Consider the following 19,933-nt stretch of genomic DNA (forward strand, 5'->3'; position numbering starts at 1 on the left):
ATTTGCCGCTTGCGGCGTCCACCGGGTAGTGTAACGCATTGCTTTTCTTAACATCTCTGTGTGTGATAATGAAAATTGGCTAATAATGACATCCAGATGGACCGACTCAGCAGTATTTGTATGGTTGGCCTCACAGTCGGGGTGTGTGTGTGTGTGTGTATGTGTGTGTATGTGTGTGTCAGGCTTAAATATTCATCCTTCCTGCTTGTGTGTTTAGGTGTCAGGATACACGTCAGCTTATCCAGCGGGGGACCTTTGCAGGAAAAAGCCATGTACACACACAAACTAGCTTAATGAGGCTGCTACATATGGCACTGCCTGTGGAATGAATGGCAAGATTTTTCACATGCACACATGCTAATGCAGAGCCAAGGTTGCCATGGTAATCACAAGGGTCGCTCTCTAATCGCCACTGAAGGCAAATGATGAAGAGGCAGTAGGTAGCAAGGTTTGAACAAGGGATACTTGACTTCCTTTGACCAGGGGCCACTTGTGGAAAATGACCTGAGGCTAGTGGGGAGTAAAAATAAAAATTTATACCCTTTTTTTTCCAACTAAGTGAAGGACTGACAAAAGGCCCATTCAGCAGCTGCAACTGCATCTTAACTGTAAATTTGACATTTTAAAAAGGTTATATAGCACTAAACAAAGAAACTGCAACCTCTTCAGTTTTTTTTCCTTAGGATAATACAAAAGCTTTGATTAGCTATGTCTACAGTGACCTACAGTGGGCCTGATTTGTCTGCAAGTTTCCTAAACCTCCTAGATAATAGACATAACCTATGCCATAATCTGTCAGCCAACAGTGAAACTGCCTAACGTATTCTTAATGCAAGCTGATTTGGAATTATTTTTTATAAAATAACTCAATTATTGCTTTAGCTGGAGCTCAAGGGCCCTCTCAATAATGTACAAGCCACCGCTGTGGAGGGCAAATTCTAGTTAAGGCCCCTTTTTGGGGATATTCTGGTACCAAATTCAGTAGTTTGCCTTGTTATCGAGGCCTTGACTTAAACATACACACCCTCTTTTTCTTTCCTGCACACACAGGAAAAGCAAAGGTGTTTTTCTGTGGGGATTAACAGTGTGTGTATGTGTGTGTTTCTCTCCTGTAGTGTGGAAGCATCAGGAGTGGGTTTCATCCTGGTCATCGACAGACGGCTGGACCGATGGGCTGCTGTCAGGGCCACCCTGCTCCGCATCGCAGTAAGAACCTACTTGTTTGGTTATTTATTTCATTTTTGTGTGTGTGTTTCTCTGTGTGTGCGTGTCGGAGGAAGATGGGAGAAACTGTCCTAGGACTTTACCGAACCAATTTGTCTGCGTGCATCATTTGCTGACAAAATCCCTCTGATGACTCCAAATAGCTGTTTTGGAGTGTGTGCATTACTCTGCATGTGCTAATGCTTGTTTTAGTCCAGATCTGTGGGTGTAGTTGCTGGTGTCAGCTGTCCGTGTGTATAATTTTCAGCTTAGCAGCATTTAGAATAATAGATGTTTTGGAGTTTTTAGTATTTGTGAAATTGCGCATGCAGTAAGTGGTTGTTTTACCTCATTAACTTCATATGCACTGGGAGCTTGGACATTTTCCTTTTTCTGCATGTTGAAATGTGGCAGGATGAGGTTAAAAATAGCTTATTATGTTAGAGTGGGTGGTGGAATCTCTGAAAGTGCACTCATAGCCTTTGTGTACGCTGAGACTTACTCAAAAAGCAGAAATAGAAGGTCCACGCAGTGCTGGCCATGAGTCTCATTCTGTAATTGTTTTTTAACCATCAGTGTATGCTCCATTAGCCTACTAGCCTACTTACTTCTTGGTAACTTTCACAACTCTATAAGATGATAAACTGAAGAGAGAGTGTGACATTAAAGAGGAAGGCAAGAGAGGGGGGACTAGTAGTATAAGAGAGGGGTTATATATCTTATTATTATAATAATACTTAATATGCATGTAAATTAGGCAGACTTGGTAATAATAATCAATAGTCATGAAACTGAAGTGTCCATACTTATTGTCATTTCTGACAATTAAAATTAAATGCCATTTATACCATTATATTATAAACTATTTGTATTAAATTCAAATGAAACTCAATTCAATTCAATTGTATTTTTTCAGCATCAAATTATAACAAGTCACCTCAAGGCGCTTTAAATAGTAAGGAAAAGGCCCTACAATAATACAGAGAAAAGCCCAACAATCAGAGGATCCACTTTGAGCAAGCGAGTGGCGACAGTGGGAAGGAAAAACTCCCTTTTAACGGGAAGGAATCTCCAGCAGAGCCAGGGAGCAGGGAGGGAGGCCGGCCAAAATAAGTAAATAAATCGCTCCTCGGTAAAATCTAGCATGTTGTGCCTGATTTTATCCTCCCATCTTTTTGTCCTATCTACTGAGCTGAGGTCTGTGAGGTGACACGCCACAGCACTAAAAATCTTAGATTTTAAGACATTTGAAGATGCCAAGGTGGGAATTTAAGTATGTGTCTTTTTGCAGATCGACTGGTAGCAGTCAGCAAGATGTTGGCCAATAGCGGTGTTCTCTATTTGGCTTTTCTTTGAGAGAGAGCTATTGCTTGGGCACTGACTTTAATTTTTCATACTATACCATGTTTCACTTTGGTTTTCCCTTACTTAAATTTTTTTGTAAGCTGTCATCTGTAATCAGTACTCTATCTGTGAATCGTAATAACGTCGGCCAAAACAAGGATAAAGCTTCGCCAACCCCTTCACATCTGTTGTCAGGATGCTCTTCCTGTATTGTACCTTTTACCATGTCCAATGTATGCAAATTTATGCTAATGTATGCTAATTGGGCACTGGTTATCATTAACGGTTTTTCCATGGTATCTCTTGAAAACTATCCCCACTGTGGAAATAAGTCATTATGAGGCTGCTGGCTTTGGTAACTGAACGCAAAGTCAAGTTAACCTACACACAGAAAATATCCAGTGCTAATAATGGTAATAATGAACCATTATTCCAGTCCATTGGCTCGTTCAGTGTCCTGAAACAGGATGTTGATGAGCTGTAGAATTCCATGAACCAACAATCAATCTGCTTTATCAGGTGTAAAGCTACTTCAAGGTGCAAGCAAAACCACAGAGATGTTTTTTGAAGGAAAAGTGTGAATGTAATCATTGAGTATGGACTAAGCGCTGAAATCATATTATCTAAAAATAATAGTTTAATGTTTTTATCAGTAACGTCTTACTGGCAAGATATTAACATTTTAAAAATATCCAGAAGACTGGCACCTGCTCTAGGAGAGCTGGGCAGAGCCGTTGAAGGCCTTAACCCATCAGCAGGACTGATATCTGCTCTTTTATGTGAGGAGGAACAGAATGAGCGCTGCCAGAGCTATAAAATTATCTCCAGCAGGACACTGGTGTGAACGTCTCTGACCAAACAGTTAGAAACAGAATTCATGAGGGCGGCCTGAGGACCTGAGATCCTTTAGTGGGCCCTGTGCTCAGTGCCCAGCACCACATAGTGCTGTAGAATACCACAACTGACAGGTCCACACTGGCACCCTGTGCTTTTCATAGGTGAGAGCAGGTCCACCCTGTCCACTTGTGACAGACATGAAAGGGTCTGGAGAAGCCATGGAGGAAACCTGTAACATCGTTCATTATGTCTTTGAATTCAGCTCTTCTAACACATTAAACAGTCCATGCGGGTGTAGATATTCAGCATGTGTTTTTTCCCATTGAGATCTGATGTATTTTCAAACTGTTCCTTAAATTTTTTGTGCAGTGTGTAATTCTTTTGCCATTTTAGTCTTTATTTTAGGCCCATAAATAATTTTTGGCAAATGATACTCAGGTCTTAGTAAATTGTACATGTATCCTTTATGTATGCACATATAGGTATTCTGGAAGTGACAGTCATTTAACCTAACACCACCATCTGCTTAGCTTCACTTCATGTATGAGCTGCAAACAGTGGTTCAGTGTATCGTAAACTGTGAAGCCAAAACCACCTTACTGACTAAATAATGTTATAAAACCACTTCTAAATTACCTAATGCATGTATTTCTGTATAGTGTTCTATATTCAGTTTTCATATCAGACAACATATGTGCTCAGACTGATATATTTGTGGCCAACCTTTATCAGTTAATCATATCAGCTCAGTGAGACATAGCTTTATGTGTGCAGTCCTTCCTGGAGCCTTGAGATGACCTCCTGTAAAATTCCATTTTATTTATAACAAAACATTTTCAGTACCACCACCACACTTCCAAAGCTACACAGTGTATAATCTTTATATATTTCCATTTTGGGTCTTTTTGTTCCCAGTCTTCTCTGTCTTTAAATTAAACAAAAGATTAAAAAAAAAAAAAAGAAGAGAAATCAAGCCAAGATGACAAAGTGGCCTCCTATAATTTAGAGTGGTGGTAGAGTTTATCAGCGTGGTAGCAGAAGCTTCTCTGCTGGATATCCCTTCCTTCCTTTACCTCTCCCTCTCATTACCCCGTCTCTCTCCCCTTTGAATCATCCATCACTCCATTCTTCTGTTTAGTTCTCACCCCCCTCGGAGTTGCCTTCCTCACTTTAAAAAGGATTTTTTTTAACTCAGAAAGCTGAAATGTGTATTTTTATTTTCAGTGCAGTGAAATGCTTTTTAAAAAAATATATATTCATGGCCTGCTCCCAAAAAGAATGATGTAATGGTTTGATGTAGTGGATATTTTGTGTGAATAAGATTCCAACTGGCAGTTTCAGCTGTTATGTGAATGCCTTTTCATGTTTCATGTAGGGAGGGAGGTAAAATATAAAAGGGTATGTCAAGTCCACACTGGAAACAGGCAGCATTATAACCTAACCTGAAGGCATGAAGGCCAGGTGGTGAGACCAACTGTCTGACATGATCTCCTCCTCACTCGCCTGTGGTTGGATGTCCTTGCTGGACACGCCTGTTTTGTCCACTAGCCAGTGGCAGTCGGCCTCATTGGAGAATGAAAGTTGTTCATCGTCCCGTGAGATGCTCTATTCGTGAAGGCTGCTCAAGGTCACGTGCTGCCATTTGCTGGTTTGCCAGGGGGAACGAGGGACGGAAAAAAATAAAGGAGTGGGCAAGTGTTAGTAGTATTACTGCAAAGCGAAGGCACAGATGCTCTCAGGCTGCTTTGTTGGTGCTTTCACCATCTAGACACAGTGCTGGGTTGTAAAATTAAGGTAGTGAGCTCATTGGATAGTTTGATTTTGATATTTATCAGTGCGGAAATAATTGGTTACTGTGAAGAGACACTCAGGTGTTGGGTTTAAAGATTTAAAGAAACACTCCACTGCCCTAGAGAGAATATTATTGCTCGTGTCTGAAGTGTTAGTTTCCTTTCCCCCCCACTTTGTGTAGTGAACATGGAGGACCATCTTACCATATATGCAAATGCCAGAATTTATCTAGTATTCTGGTTAAATTATGGGACACCTTCATGTCTGCTGCAGCTTGTCTTTGTGATTAGGGGTAATAAATACACAGGCATCCATGCATACGGAAACATTGCTGCAGGCGGAGGATGCAGATGGCTCAGTCAGCCGGTGCCAGTGAGAGGCTCGGGTTTGTTGCAACAGATCGTTTTTAACATCAGCTAAAAAGGCGTTCCACTAAATATTAGCACTCTCCCTGTCAAGATCTCAGCTGAGCGTCTTTGTCGCAACTGGGACATTGTTCACGTCTAAAAGTGAGAGCAGTAATGCAGGCGGAGGAGGGGGGGTTTGAGCACGTGGTGGATGGAGGTGGTTTAATATGGTGGCGGGCCAACTCCCGGGAGAGCAGTGTGGATGTGATTAGAGGACATGACTGAAGTGGTTTTTCCCGTTCCACCCATCCTTCTTCCCTTCCATCATCCCGCTCAAAAGAAAATTATATTCTAATTCTTATCATTTATTAATGCGCGCGGAAAATGTCTGTGCGTGCGCGTACATGCATCGCTTTAATGTTTATGCGGGGTATCGGTGTTCATCTGTCACGGGGAGTGCACCGAGCAGCACGTGTATTGTCATGTTAATGCAGAGCTACAAATTAAAACAGGACCTCTCAGGGTTTATTGAATTTAATGACCTCCAATTACACATGCGCTGCTCACTGATGTCTGGATGGTGTGTTATTGATGAGGGGGAAAAAAAGGAAAAACTAAAAAAATACACAATGCATCATTTTTTTCTGTAGTTAACATGCACTGTCATCTGTCATTAATCCCAATAGGAAGCACTGTATGTAAAAGATATGCAGGCAGTATGGGTGGAAAGATGTTGTGTAGAGTGAGTGAATTTTCCAACCTGGCTGTCTCTCATCAACATCACAGCAAGCTGTGTGTGTGTGTGTGTGTGTGTGTGTGTGTGTGTGTGTGTGTGTGTGTGTGTGTGTGTGTGTGTGTGTGTGTGTGTGTGTGTGTGTGTGTGTGTGTGTGTGTGTGTGTGTGTGTGTAAAAGCCAAAAATAAATGACGGGACGAGTAGAATGAGGCTGCGGCACCGGGAACACTCTTAGACGACTCCTCGTCTACTCTCTGTCTTTCCCGCTAAGGCTCTCCACGCGTTTCCATGACAACCCAATGCAGGCATTTCATGACAATGATGTATGCACGCTGGATGTGTGTGAGCGCCTCTGTACCAGTGCAGTCCTTTTCCTTGTAGACTAAATTGAAGCCATGCTTTACGGATGACTTATTTATCATAGGGCTCGTACTCTTTGCTGCGTGTTACCAGTGATTCCAATGAATAAGGCAGCCGTGGCGCTATTTTGTACAGACTGTCGTCACACACTCACTTTTGTCAGTGAATAAATCAACTAAAAATATTCCCAAATAACACAGGGCGCTGTATTTAGATATTATATGTGCATGGCTCAGTGGGTTAAACCTCAGCTGAAGTTTGATCAGCAGAAAAGACATGAATTTACCAAGAAAAGCAGTGTCAATTAAACCAGCTCTAAACCAAAAAACAACAGGAAAAAAGCTTTAATCTTTAAGCATCATCATCTTTCAGATTTTCTTTTGTCAGCAGACACAATTTATGGTTATGCTAAAAATGTCATGAGCTTGTCACAGAGCTCTAAGCTTGCCTCTGGTGCTGTGTGCGTGCGTGCGTGCGTGCGTGCGTGTGTGTGTGTGTGTGTGTGTGTGTGTGTGCACATGTCATCCTGCATTGATTTACGATGTCTAACAGGGCGGAGCAATTCACTCGGGGATTTACAGGAAGCCACAACCGATATAGCCTTTCAGCTGAGTGGCCTCCAGAGCTGCTGCCTGTCTGAAGGCAGTTCTGTGTTTTTAACTTGCTAGTGTGGAGGTGGACAGACCAAATGCTACAGCTACTCCCCAAAGTCACAGGACTAATAACATTACACTGCAATCACAGCTTTCTAGGTGAGAGCTGCTGCAGGGGAACTGCAGTGAAGAAACGCAGCAGATTTATTAGATGTTAAACGCTCTTAAATCTCTTTACTGCTGGTTTGGGATTGCAGCAGTGGGACAGTGGGCACAGATGTGAGGTTTGTTTAATGCCTCACTCAGGAGCTGCACCGTTAAACCAGGGCTCTGCCTTTATTACTGTCAGGATCGAGAGACTATACAGTTGGACTGGCACAACTGTGAACCTTATATCTCACAAATTTACAGTGTGTTAAAGTCAACTTTGCTTTAGGCTATGAGCACAGCATTGCTTCTGAGGTAGTTATATAGGGAGGGCTGTTACAGGGACTTCAGTTTAACCGAGAGCTTTTTTCTGTTCTGTTCGGTCAAAGCCTCTGTGCCAAAATGTGCAGCACTTCATCTAGCAGGCACTCATCAGATGCATTTTATCTTGTGCACCTTGCTCTTCTTCATGGCTTCATGTCACAGATTCGATTTTAACGCTGTTGACACCAGCTTGAACCGCTGATACAAAGCAGGATGGATCCATGCTTTCATGTCATTTATGCCAAATTCTGACCCTACAGCAGATATGGTCATCAGACCAGGCAACGTTTTTTCAGTCTTCTATTATAAAATTTTGTTAAGCTTGTGAATTGAAACCTCAATTTCAAGTTTTCATTGTGGTCTTCTGCTGTTGTAGCCCATATCTTTCAAGCTTTGGCATTCAGAGATGCTCTTCTGCACACCTCAGTTATTGAAATTTCTTGGGATAATTTGTGGGTGGAAGTAAGCGTAAGGTATTGATCACTGTCTAATCCGACTCCCTGTCCTCCTTTCTCTGTAAGGGTTCATTTCCCGGGAACTTACACTTGGTTCTGGTGTTGCGTCCCACTACTTTGTTCCAGCGGACTCTGTCGGACTTCCTGTTCAAGTTCAACAGGGATGAGTTCAAAATGAAGGTATGACTAATACACCGCAGCACTTTGTCTTTACGTAATGGCTCCCTTGTGAGTCACTGAGAGCACAATTATTATTTTAGCTAGTGTAGAGCTGTCGTCACTGTTGTAACTTATGTTTATGTTTGTATTCATCTCAAAATAAATGTGTGATAGTATTTCATTTAATCAGTTTGGGTGTATGTGTGTGTCAGGTGGTGATGCTGAGTTCTGTGACTGAGCTCCATGCGTATATCGATCCAGGACAACTAACCAAAGAGTTGGGAGGCACACAGGAATACCACCATGACAGCTGGATCTCACACCGCACTGTATGTACACACACGACTATTTTGTCCCCGATTTCTTTAAATATATATATATTTATGTATGTTCTGACTTATTTTTTCTCTGCCACATACATATGCATACGTGTATGCCCTCCACAGGCCATTGAGGCCTTCGCCCTCATGGTGAAGACCACGGCTCAGACCTTGCAAGCGTTTGGCACTGAGCTTGCAGAGACCGAGTTACCCAACGATGCTGAGGCCACCACCATCCTGCTGCAGACGCACACACTGAAAAAGGATACGATGAAGGTTGGAGATGCTTTTCTGTTTTTGTGGCAAACTTCTTTTTCTCTTTTTGTTGCTTTTAGAAAGTTTTTAAAATGGTTCGAATTTCCAGGAGGACCTGAGGGTGGCGCAGTCACAAGGAGGACGGCTGCTGGATTGCATCAACGAGCCTCTCAAGGCAGACCCCGAATACAACATGACGCATGATGAACAGGAAAACTTGGCCACTGTGCAGAGGTGGATGACTAAACTGAAGGATGCATAAATAAAAAATGAAGTTGCCCCTGCATGCATGAATAAATGTCTTCTTTTGTCTCCCATCGCTTCTCATTTGCCTCCTTTCCCCTTTCAGACTCCTAGGTCAGCTGGATGAGACGGAGATGGCATTTGACGACTTCTGGGAGCGCCACCGTACCAAGCTGGAGCAGTGTTTGCACCTCCGCCATTTTGAGCAGCACTTCCGTGAAGTGAGTCAAGAGTCATCCTCTCATTTCCAATCCAAATCTCGGAAAATGACGTGCTTATCAATCCCTGTGCTCCTCAGGTGCGCGCCCAACTCGATGTGACGTCCGAGCGATTGTCGGGCTTCTCCGAGGTCAGCGTAAGCCCCGCCCATGCAGAGCACGTCCTCAGAGAGCTCAGCGGCCACGAGGATAAAGCCCGAGTAAGTACACACAATTGCACACGCAGTCTTGCTCATGTGGTTCAAAAAGACATGCTCAGCATTTTCTGTCCTCTGTTCGTGCAGAATTTCTATAGATCTTCAAAATGCTGAATACCAGTATATACTATTGTGTCCCGCTCTGCTGCTGAGGCAGAATTCTGTATATTCTGACTTATAATAAAGATATATTCCAATAATTGCAATTGTTTTGGTGTGTTTTGAAAGGACATCTTAGACCTCGCCTTGTCCTTGGTCAGCGAAGGTGACAGGCTGATAGAAAACTCCCACTACGCCGAGGACTCCATCAGGCCAAAGTGCACCGAACTGAGAGGAGTGTGTGAGGAGATCAGCTCCACTCTGAGGAGCAAAAAGAGCCTCCTGCTAAGAGCCATGGAGCTCCACCACGCTCTGGAGGAGGTAAGAGTGTGAGGAAGGCTTCATTAATCGTCCACAACAAATGCGCTGTATCCTTAGAAGCACTCATTGGTATTTCCCCCCCCTCAAAGGCGTCGCACTGGTGTGAGGAAGGCATCTTCCTGTTGGCTAACCAGCCAGTGGACCGCTGTCAGTCTCAGGACGGGGCAGAAGCAGCTCTACAAGAACTGGAGCGATACTTGGATACAGCATCCCTGCACACCCTCACTGACCGCAGCGCCATCTGCTGCCAGTACGAGGCGGTGCTCAACTCTCAGCTCAGGGTCCGTGAGAAGATTTTCAGTTTAAATTTTTAATGTGTGATACCTTTATCATATTTCACATTGAGCTGCAATATTTTCCATCCTCCTTTAGGACCAGATAGAGAGAGTTTTCCAGAAGCAAAGCTCCGTCCAGGAGATGTTCGAGAAGAGACGCGTCAGCCTGAAGAAACTCGCCGCTAAACAGACGAGACCAGTCCAGCCAGTAGCTCCAAGGCCTGAAGTCAAGTCACCGCATTCTTCTCCCCGTAAGTAGCCATCTGTAATTGGTTTAAAGAAGAACAAGTGCCAGGAACTGATGTCAAACGAGGTATCTTTTACTCGTTTAGTGGTGGTTTGATTAGGATGAGAAGGACGAATCTAAACTTGGATGAAAAAAACATAATGATGTTTTTTTCTAATCAGATCTAGAGAGAAAAGACAGGAGATACTCTGCTGATAATGCCCTCTCCAAAAAGGTAAATTCTTATCATTTCTACGAATGTTGTGTGATACAATAAAGGTTTTAAGTGGGTGATAAATACTAAACATGCATGACTGTGTGTGATTTATTTATTTTTTAAGGTGGAGTCTCCTGTACACAACGGTGGCACAAGACATGCTTCTCTTTCAGAAGAAGAAGAAAACTTGGCAGTGCTTCGCCGGTAAGGGGTCAAAGTTCTTTCCCCAGAGCCCTAGATAGGAAAGCAATTATTTGGCAATCATGCTGCTTGTTCTTTGTAGTCCGCATTGTATTTTGTGTTGTGTGTGTGTACATTTCAGTCACGTGATGAACGAGCTGCTGGAGACGGAGAGAGCTTATGTCGAGGAGCTGTTGTGTGTGCTGGAGGTGAGCGGTGTCGGTAATGATACCGTGACCTGACATTAATTGGTGAAAAGGCTGAAGCTCTTACTAAATGTGTGATGTTAAAATCCAGGGCTATGCGGCAGAGATGGACAACCCTGCCATGGCTCACCTCATCCCCAGCAACCTGCACAGCAAGAAGGACATCCTGTTTGGGAACATGCCAGAAATCTACCAGTTTCACAAGAGGTACACTTTTAAGCTAATTGATTATATATGTGGGTGCTTTACAAATGTTGTTCATAGTTTGAGTATTTATACCTCTCTTTCCTGTCTCAAGGACATTCCTGAAGGAACTGGAAGCATACACTGACTGCCCAGAGCTGGTGGGCCGCTGCTTTTTAGAACGGGTGAGCACTTTTATTTTCTTATACATCGTCGTTTTGACAGGAATCCCATCAACAGCAATGTTTCCGTCAACAGCGGTTGAGCTCGTACTGACTTGCTAATGATTGTTTTCGCTGCAGATGAAGGACCTGCAGATCTACGAGGCTTACTGCCAAAATAAACCTCGCTCCGAGAGCTTGTGGAGACAGTGCTCCGACTGTGCCTTCTTCCAGGTCAGCCCTCACAGCTGTAGCACCGCCTTCCTTTTCACTTTTAAGCAATATAAAACTTAAATCTTAACCGGCTCATGTTTTATACACCAGGAGTGCCAGAAGAAGCTGGAACATAAACTTGGATTGGACTCCTACCTCCTTAAACCCGTCCAGAGAATCACCAAGTACCAGCTACTGCTTAAGGTCAGCTCTGTTCATGTATTATGTACACCTGTTATGTAAGAGGGGGAATGACTCACTGTTTTGTTTTTTCAATGTTTGCAGGAGATGTTGAAGTACAGCAAGGGCTGTGATGGTTGTGACGACCTACAGGAAGCACTGTCCTCCATTCTTGGGATTCTCAAAGCCGTTAATGACTCCATGCATCTCATTGCCATCACAGGATATGAGGTTAGAAGAAGTACACTGCGTTTGCAAACTTTGCTGGAGGTGGTCAAATCATTTCAAACTGCTTTGAATGGGATATCTAGCGTGCGTTCTTTTAAAATACAGAGCAGGTTAATTATTCTTTAACAAGAGCTGCTGGGGTTTACAGGGCCTGGGCATGAGTACACCCCAGACTCTCCCCTAAGTGCTCTCTGCCAACTCTCTTCCCACTTTTCTTATCTGCTTTTTCCATTTTCCCCTCCAGGCTAAAACCTTTCTTTGTTTTTTAAGTACATATAATCAAATATCTAAAAACATTAAAGGCTACAGAGCTGAAACACAGCTACCTGTGCAAAGGTGCAAAGCCAGAGTCAAAAACAGTTGCAATAGCTCCATCATGTGGCCAGTTTCAAAACTGCAATGCTGCAAAACTTTAACCAGGGGTGTGAAACATAAGGTCCAGGAGCCAGAATTTGCCCAATAAAGGTTTTAGAAAATGTGAAGGAAGGTGTAAATGTTTTAATTGATTTAACTGTATGTATACTGTACTTGTCCCACTGACGAGTAATAGGTATTAAATGACAAAAAAGTAAATGAACAAAAATGTTCTGCTTTATAATTACAGGACAGTTTTGGCAATAAGCTACCAGAATTTATTATTTATCGGCTTTCAGAGAGGTCGTGCAATGCAAAAACACGCATCTGTCTTTTCACCCTGTTAGGGTAACCTGTCAGAGCTGGGTCGTCTGCTGATGCAGGGCTCCTTCAGCGTGTGGACCGAGCATAAGAAAGGTCATGCCAAAGTGAAGGACCTGGCCAGGTTTAAGCCCATGCAGAGGCACCTGTTCCTGCACCAGAAGGCTCTGCTCTTCTGCAAGAGGAGAGAGGAGAACGGGGAGGGCTACGAGAAAGCTCCGTCTTACAGCTTCAAACACTCCCTCAGTGTGAGCCTGCTTGCTCCATTTTTAAAAGGAAGGTCGATGCCGTGCCGTAGCAGTAAAGATTTAGTGTTTAAGTTTTCTATATTCTTTCAGATGAGTGCGGTGGGCATCACAGAGAATGCCAAGGGAGACAACAAGAAGTTTGAGATCTGGTGCAACTCGAGAGAAGAAGTTTTTATAGTGCAGGTAAGGGCGTTCGACCTGATTGCTTTTATTAATCATACCTTTAGAGATGAGGAATGATTGTCCACGCTTGTTCTAATCTAGGCCCCGACGCCAGAGATTAAAACGGCATGGGTGAACGAGATCCGCAAAGTTTTGACTCAGCAGCTCAAAGCCTGCAGAGGTATTGTGAAAACTTCTTTCTTAACTTTTCCAGAAGTTCTTATTTTTTAAACCTATTTTATTCCTTTTTAATACTTTTTTTTGTTGTTGTTGTTGTTGTTGTTGTATGTTTTAGATGCCAGCCAGCAGAAGAGCTCAGACTCTATGTCCCCAAGTCCCACCAGCAACAACTCTACTTCCATCTCTCTCAGGTTGGTGGCTTATATGTAACGTAAGGACTCATTCGACAGATTAGAGATAATAAGGAAAAAAATCAAACATACGTCTATTTTTCAAACTTTTTTCTTTTTGCAGCCCTTTCCGTAGCAGCGGTCAGAAGAACCAGAAGAAGCAAGAGGAGAAGAAGACTGAGCCAGCCCCGACCTCTGACAGCAACTCGTCATCCTCGCCGAAACACAAAGGTAGATGTTTGAGTTAAACAGCATCTTCGAAGACAATAACACTTTTATCTAAGTCTCTACTCTAAGCTGTGCTCTAAACTCCCACTAAACCAGGTTCTTTTTGTCTTCATCTATCATCTTTCTCTCTCCTCTCCACTCCCCTGTTTGGGGCTTCTTCTCTCTTTTCATGGCTTCCCTTGTCCTGCACTCATTTCAAATCATTGCTTCCAGAAGAGCCGGTGACCAGTCCGACCACTGACAGGTCCTCAGTGGCCAAAAAGCGTTTTACTTTGCAGGGCTTCAGCAATCTCAAGAGTCCCAAAGGTAACATTAGCGAATGCAAACATTTTTTTAAAGGAAGGATAATGCTAAGAACAGCTCAGCGTGGCCCGTCACAGTATGTCGTTTGTCAGTGATGAAAAGTTCAATTGATTATCAGCAAGAAACACCCTTCGCTATATAAACTAAGAATACTAATATCCAGAATCCAGTTCTGAATGTGAGCCTCTGTCTGAGCTTTTACCCGGTGCCCAATAATTAATTGGCCTCCTCCAGTCTAACCTGCTTCACGGCCTAATGGAGCACACATGATCCCAGATGGTTATGTTGGAGACAGTCTGCCTCCTGGTGGTGAAAGTTTAACACTGCCATTGTGGCTGAATCAAAATGAATATTAAGGTTTTTAAATTATATTGGAAAAAATACAACTAGTCACTGGAGTAGAGATGAAAGTGAAGTAGAAGCTCCTCTTCGTGAAAGCAGTATTAGTCAAAACTTTAAAGGTGACTTGTAAAGGTGACATCTTCATTATTTTTTTTTTTAATTCTTGGGCTCTCAGTTCAGTTATTTAGCCTATAGCGGGCCTTTTTGCACATGCTCACTTTGGCCTATCTGCTACAAGACTTTTTGTTTTTTTTTGTTTTTTTTAAATAGCTCTACTGATTTTAAGACGACCTCCTTCTGATTGGCTGCTCTTCTAAAGCAGGAGTTTGGACAGCAGCTGAGTTGTGCTTGTGTGCTCACAGGGTTTAGCTTCATGCTTATCTTTACCTTTGACCAAATTTAATATGAGTATCCACCACTGTAATGGTGTGTGTGTGTGTGTGTGTTTGGCTATTGATTAGCTAAGACTGTTCACATCATGTACAAACTTCTAACGTTAGTGTTAATTTCTTGCTTCCTTTTCGCTTCTGTCCTCCCTCACTTTTCTTCTCTTCTTCCTCCTTCACATCTTTCCTTCCTGTGTGGCCAGGCTCGACTCTGAGCCCTGAGCACAGCTCCAAACGCCACCTGGTAAAGAGCGATCCCACACCGTTTGGGTTCAAAGGTATATTTCCGCCCCATTATGAGGGAGCATTTCATTTTTAGAGGCCATCTCACTTGACCACGATGTACTCCTGCTTCGATTGTCTCCATAATGTAGATTTGACACGTTTCGTTACAAACGGGGTGTAACGTTGTAGCAACCCATCGGTCCATCAATATAGAGGCTGTTCTTCATCCTCTTGCTGATCATAGCGACTATCTGCGTGTCTTCAAATGAGTAATAGAAGCAGCTAAAATGGCAGTAATATATTTGTATTGTGTTGCTTTGTTCGCTAAAACTGCCCAATTGGAATCTGGTGCATTTACGATTTAGACCAATGAAATGTTTCCAAAGGCTGGTTTGAGTTTCACCCATGCAGATAGTCGCACAGCATAGACCAACTTTGTAACCTTCATCCACAGGTCATCATCATCATCATCACTGTTACATGTCTGGTATCTTGTGCATTTCAGTGATGCTTGATCAGCTGAGCCGTTGTCACTGATTTTTTTTTTTTTTTTATCATTTTGCTGGCCGTTTCTTCCCCTTCAGAGCCGGCTCCCCACGTCACTCTGAGCAGAGTCAGATGGATGAGCACCTCTAGTCTGTTACAGAGCAAGCGGCGAGGTACAGAGCTGCTCTGAGCATCAGCAGCCACAGTGGGGTGTTTGCTGTTGTTTGTGGGTGCTCGTGATTGATTTGAACTGAGGTAAAGTGTCGCAGCGTGTATCTGCCGTGGGAGTCCTTTAGCCTTTTACCGAGTCTTACTGTCTTTTTGCACATTGGAGCGAGATCTAAAGATTCAACCTGACTAAATCTGAAGTCTCAGTTCTAGGCTAAATCTTTTTGCACGGTGCCTACTCGACCTCAAATCAATCATTGCCTCTTCTTCTACTGTCGGGTGTTTTTTGCTTGTTTGGGGTTGTTGTGGTGCTGTACACAGTACGCCGCTTCAGCAACTATTTTTTGGCACTGGGAGTCAGAGCAGCCTTGTAACAAATGCAGGTGACTGAAATCTGTTTTCTGATCACAGGTCCTCCTTTTCTTTCTGTCTGATGATCTTCTCTGTGACTTTTGGAGGAGTGTGTGTGGTTTTTGTATCTAAACAGATAAATTTTTCATAATCTGATCGATCACATTTTTTGGGGGGGAGGGGGTTACCCTCCACACAGGAGATTTGTGTGGCTTTCGCAAATATTTGATCCATTCATGTCATTTTTCTGTACTTCACTATTGAGCTCAAACATCTAATCTCACTTGATTTAACATGGAGCTTTGTGATAAAGATCGACCTCACTTCTCTCCTTTTGTCCCTTTTTTTGTCTGTGTGTTGAACTTTTCTCTCTCTGATTTTCCCATCATCCAACCTACAGGCTGGAACAAGGCGTCTCCCTCAGCGGACGCCTCAGAAGAGAACGATGGGTACTCCAGCGGCGAGGACCCCATGAACTCTGACCCCGAGGACGAAGTAGGAAAGAAGCTGGTGAGCCTGAGAATGAAGAATTATTATAGATCTGTATTTTTATTTCTTTTTTAGCTTAAAATGTTAAAGTGTGGTTCTAAAAGTTGGTAAAGTTGTTAACATTTGATCCTTTTAGGCTCCAGGAAAGTATACTGTGGTAGCAGACTGCGAGAAAGCAGGACCTCAGGAGCTGTCTGTTAAGAGTGGAGACATGGTCCAGCTGATCAGAGAAGGAGAGGAGGGACAGTGGTAAAAAAAAACAAAAGCAAACAACACTTAATTTAAATGGATTTTAATAGGACCCAGATGCATTTGAGCTGATAGGGAGGAAAGAGTAACTCAAATAACCACTTGTTACCAGCAAGGTGTGCAGAAGAGCATCTCTGAATGCACATGTCACACCTTGAAGCAGAGGTCCACAGTGGGTGTCTTCTGGAGCAAATGTGTGACACTATAGACCCAAGATTGAGGAATGTTTCCAGGACTGTGTCGAATCTGTGCCACAAAGAAAGGGTAAAAGTTGGTCATTTGTGACTGCACACACTTCTCAGTATAGCCGCCAAATTTAAGGGCTCCAAATGCGAACACTGCTTTTAAGCAGACTACAAATGGACTAGCACAGCGGTCTCCAACCTTTTTTGCGCCACGGACCGGTTTATGCCCGACAATATTTTCACGGACCGGCCTTTAAGGTGTCGCGGATAAATACAACAAAATAAAACTAGTACCAGTACCGAAAAAAAGAAGATTTATTCATAACACACGTGAAAAGACCCAGGAAAACAGAGTAAACGATAAAAACGATAACAAAATAACACTGAAAACCGATAAAAACCCTGAAAACGATACATTTCATACCTGAGCCTCAACTCTCGCGGCCCGGTACCAAACGACTCACGGACCGGTACCGGTCCGAAGCCCGGGGGTTGGGGACCGCTGGACTAGAATAAAGAAAAGCTGACGGTATACACATCTAATTCTGCGAGGGAATATAATCTGAACTTTCATTCTTAAAGGAACAAGTTCACTCTGCTTTCATGATGTGACACATAACATAAATATGACAGTGAGTGGTACTTTAATCAGGCTTTTCTTCTGTGACTGAGCACTCAAAATGCTTTTTACTACAAACCTCGTTCTCCCAGTCTCTCTCTCACGCACACACACACACACACACACACACACACACACACTAAGAACGTTGTGTAACATTCACACAAACACTCTCACTCGGGAGAATTTAGTGCTCATACATGTAAATGGAGAGTAACTGTCATAGGTCTTCTATTTCGACCTTTGTTTATTAGCCGCAATGTTAAAACTTCTCACCAAAACTAGCTGTAAGCAATCAGGATACTGGGTCAAATTGTGGAAATGTCCTGTGCTGTATGGTACCAGGATCCTTTGGGTCCTGTTCAGGGTGAGGTGCAGTCAGTGCATTCCAGAATTGCTCCCCCTGGGCGTGGGGATTGGAGGGGTTTGGTTGGTCGGTAGCAATGCTTACTAGGGGTGCAACGATACACAAAATTCACGGTTCGGTTCGGTTCGATACTTTGGTGTCACGGTTCGATATTTTTTCGATACAAAAAAATGTTCATGCATTTTTAATTTGTCATTTATTAAAATTATAAATATATATTTTAACTCAAAAGTACAGTTTTTAAATTTAACCCTAACCCTTGTGCGTGTTTTTTATTTTGACAGCGAATGCGCACCTGCGGACCACTTATGTGCAGCCCTGGTTATTTAGCTCGTCATATCGCAGCCACAGAAATTATTTTGTCCATGAAACCATAAAGCTGCACTTTCTTTTTGCCTTATAGTCTGATTTGTCATAACTTCTCCGTTTTGTGGTAAGCTTTTCTTTGGCTGTCACTTCTTCACCCTGACCTGTCTTATTTGGCTCAGCAGAACTAAAATATATATCTGTCTGTGAAGGTTCTCAGTCATCCAGGTCATCGTAGTCAAATATAAATCCTGCTGCTTTTACACAGGCACTCACATAAGCTCAGCGATTCTCTGCGCGATCAACCTCTCACATGTTTAAGCCTGCTGCGGGAGATTTCACTTGTCATGTTTGCATAGTAAGCTAACGATTAATAAGACGATGTCAGAGGAATTGGTGCACAAATTATCATCACTCACAGATCAGTGCTGTCGCTCTCTATACACAGTTCGCACGATTGCAAAGTGAAAGCAAAAAAACAAGCGCAAATTCAAACGCGATTTCAATATGTCACATATTGACAGTGGCTCACCGATGCCAATGACATAATTACCCAGCTACATTTCTGAAAGAATGCAAAAGCTTTGACATATATTTTTCCTACAATAGCCCGACGGGCAGGGAAGAGAGAGATTTTGGTAGCCCGACTGAAAAAATCGCTAGCCCCAGGACGTCAGGCTAGCGATATTGCAAGCCCTGTATCTGATTGAGGAATCACTCATCTTTGGAAAAGAGAGTTTATTACAGAGAAATGTCTCTTTCCAAAATAAAAGCTATACTATCTGCTTCTTCTGGGCTATATTCTCAGCAGCATAAGGAGAATCATGTGCTAACAGCTGTCTAAATGACTCGGCTAAAGTTAGTAGCATGCTTGTTGTTTTTGTCTTTGCACTAGGATGATGTCGGCGTAAATGTGCAGTCATATTCGTTGTGTTCCCACTAGTGCTTTCAGGTTAATCTCGTTGAAATGACCTTAACGCCACAACACGGCAAATCTCCGTTAACGAGCTACCGCCGATCGCCCCGTGCATGGGGCTAGACGGCCAACACGTTAACGAGCTAACTGCGCTAACACACTAGTTCCCACCCATGTAATTGAGCATTGCATGGCACATCCAACATACTGTTTTACTTTAGTCCATGACTCGCTTACCTTCAGGGTCATACGTCACATGAAAACCAAAATAATTCCAAACGCCAGATCTGAATGAGGGTGGGGGAGGTGCCCTGCGCTCTTCCTTCTGACTATGCTGTCTGTGTGGAGCACTCAGTGGATCTGCGCTGGACAGTGCAGCCTAGGCGGAGTAGTCGAACGCAGATTCACTGAGCGCTCCACACAGACAGCATCGTCAGAAGGAAAGTTGATAAAATAAATTACAAATGTTGTATTGTTCGATACATATGCGTACCGAACCGAAAGCACTGTATCGAACGGTTCAATATCGATACGAATATCGTTGCACCCCTAATGCTTACATATATGTGTCATCAGCAACCATATAAATACCAGGATCCAAGATTTTCTAACTAACCATTGCTTTATAACAAGATCATCAGTGCTGTATATTACACTTACAGTGGTTTTAATGTTGTGGCTTATTAATGTAAAATGTCCTGTAATTTTATCTCAAAATATATATATTTATTTAACTCCTTCACAGGTTTGTAAAGAACCTTCGCACCAGTAAGGAGGGCTGGGTGGCAGCAGCAAACCTCCTCAGCCTCATCTCAGAGTCCAAGTCATCTCAATCACTCAGCAGCTCAGGTCGGTTACAAC

General features: G+C 43.0%; 1 protein-coding gene across 4 annotated transcripts in view; it reads left to right on the forward strand.

Annotated features, from left to right (window-relative positions):
- Positions 1 to 19,933, forward strand: part of mcf2la (mcf.2 cell line derived transforming sequence-like a) — a 47,221-nt gene that overhangs the window by 24,729 nt on the left and 2,559 nt on the right. For 2 of the 4 annotated variants that reach the window (XM_085348710.1, XM_085348709.1), the window contains exons 4-29: positions 1,116 to 1,206; positions 8,203 to 8,316; positions 8,508 to 8,624; positions 8,742 to 8,891; positions 8,980 to 9,104; positions 9,220 to 9,334; positions 9,412 to 9,531; positions 9,757 to 9,948; positions 10,038 to 10,229; positions 10,321 to 10,474; positions 10,632 to 10,684; positions 10,791 to 10,870; positions 10,989 to 11,055; positions 11,144 to 11,259; positions 11,351 to 11,420; positions 11,538 to 11,630; positions 11,721 to 11,813; positions 11,895 to 12,020; positions 12,719 to 12,940; positions 13,031 to 13,123; positions 13,205 to 13,283; positions 13,398 to 13,473; positions 13,577 to 13,683; positions 16,342 to 16,451; positions 16,567 to 16,679; positions 19,818 to 19,921. In XM_085348710.1, the coding sequence (XP_085204836.1) occupies positions 1,116 to 1,206; positions 8,203 to 8,316; positions 8,508 to 8,624; positions 8,742 to 8,891; positions 8,980 to 9,104; positions 9,220 to 9,334; positions 9,412 to 9,531; positions 9,757 to 9,948; positions 10,038 to 10,229; positions 10,321 to 10,474; positions 10,632 to 10,684; positions 10,791 to 10,870; positions 10,989 to 11,055; positions 11,144 to 11,259; positions 11,351 to 11,420; positions 11,538 to 11,630; positions 11,721 to 11,813; positions 11,895 to 12,020; positions 12,719 to 12,940; positions 13,031 to 13,123; positions 13,205 to 13,283; positions 13,398 to 13,473; positions 13,577 to 13,683; positions 16,342 to 16,451; positions 16,567 to 16,679; positions 19,818 to 19,921 (2,972 nt within the window). Of the gene's footprint in view, positions 1 to 1,115; positions 1,207 to 8,202; positions 8,317 to 8,507; positions 8,625 to 8,741; positions 8,892 to 8,979; positions 9,105 to 9,219; positions 9,335 to 9,411; positions 9,532 to 9,756; positions 9,949 to 10,037; positions 10,230 to 10,320; positions 10,475 to 10,631; positions 10,685 to 10,790; positions 10,871 to 10,988; positions 11,056 to 11,143; positions 11,260 to 11,350; positions 11,421 to 11,537; positions 11,631 to 11,720; positions 11,814 to 11,894; positions 12,021 to 12,718; positions 12,941 to 13,030; positions 13,124 to 13,204; positions 13,284 to 13,397; positions 13,474 to 13,576; positions 13,684 to 13,893; positions 13,987 to 14,914; positions 14,990 to 15,520; positions 15,596 to 16,341; positions 16,452 to 16,566; positions 16,680 to 19,817; positions 19,922 to 19,933 lie in introns of all 4 variants that reach the window. The other 2 variants (XM_085348711.1, XM_085348712.1) reach the window with 2 other exon arrangements.

Source organism: Diplotaxodon limnothrissa, linkage group LG23 (assembly GCF_057381915.1).
Source record: "Diplotaxodon limnothrissa isolate DT_005_m linkage group LG23, D_limnothrissa_male_GT1.1, whole genome shotgun sequence".
Taxonomy (NCBI): Eukaryota; Metazoa; Chordata; class Actinopteri; order Cichliformes; family Cichlidae; genus Diplotaxodon; species Diplotaxodon limnothrissa.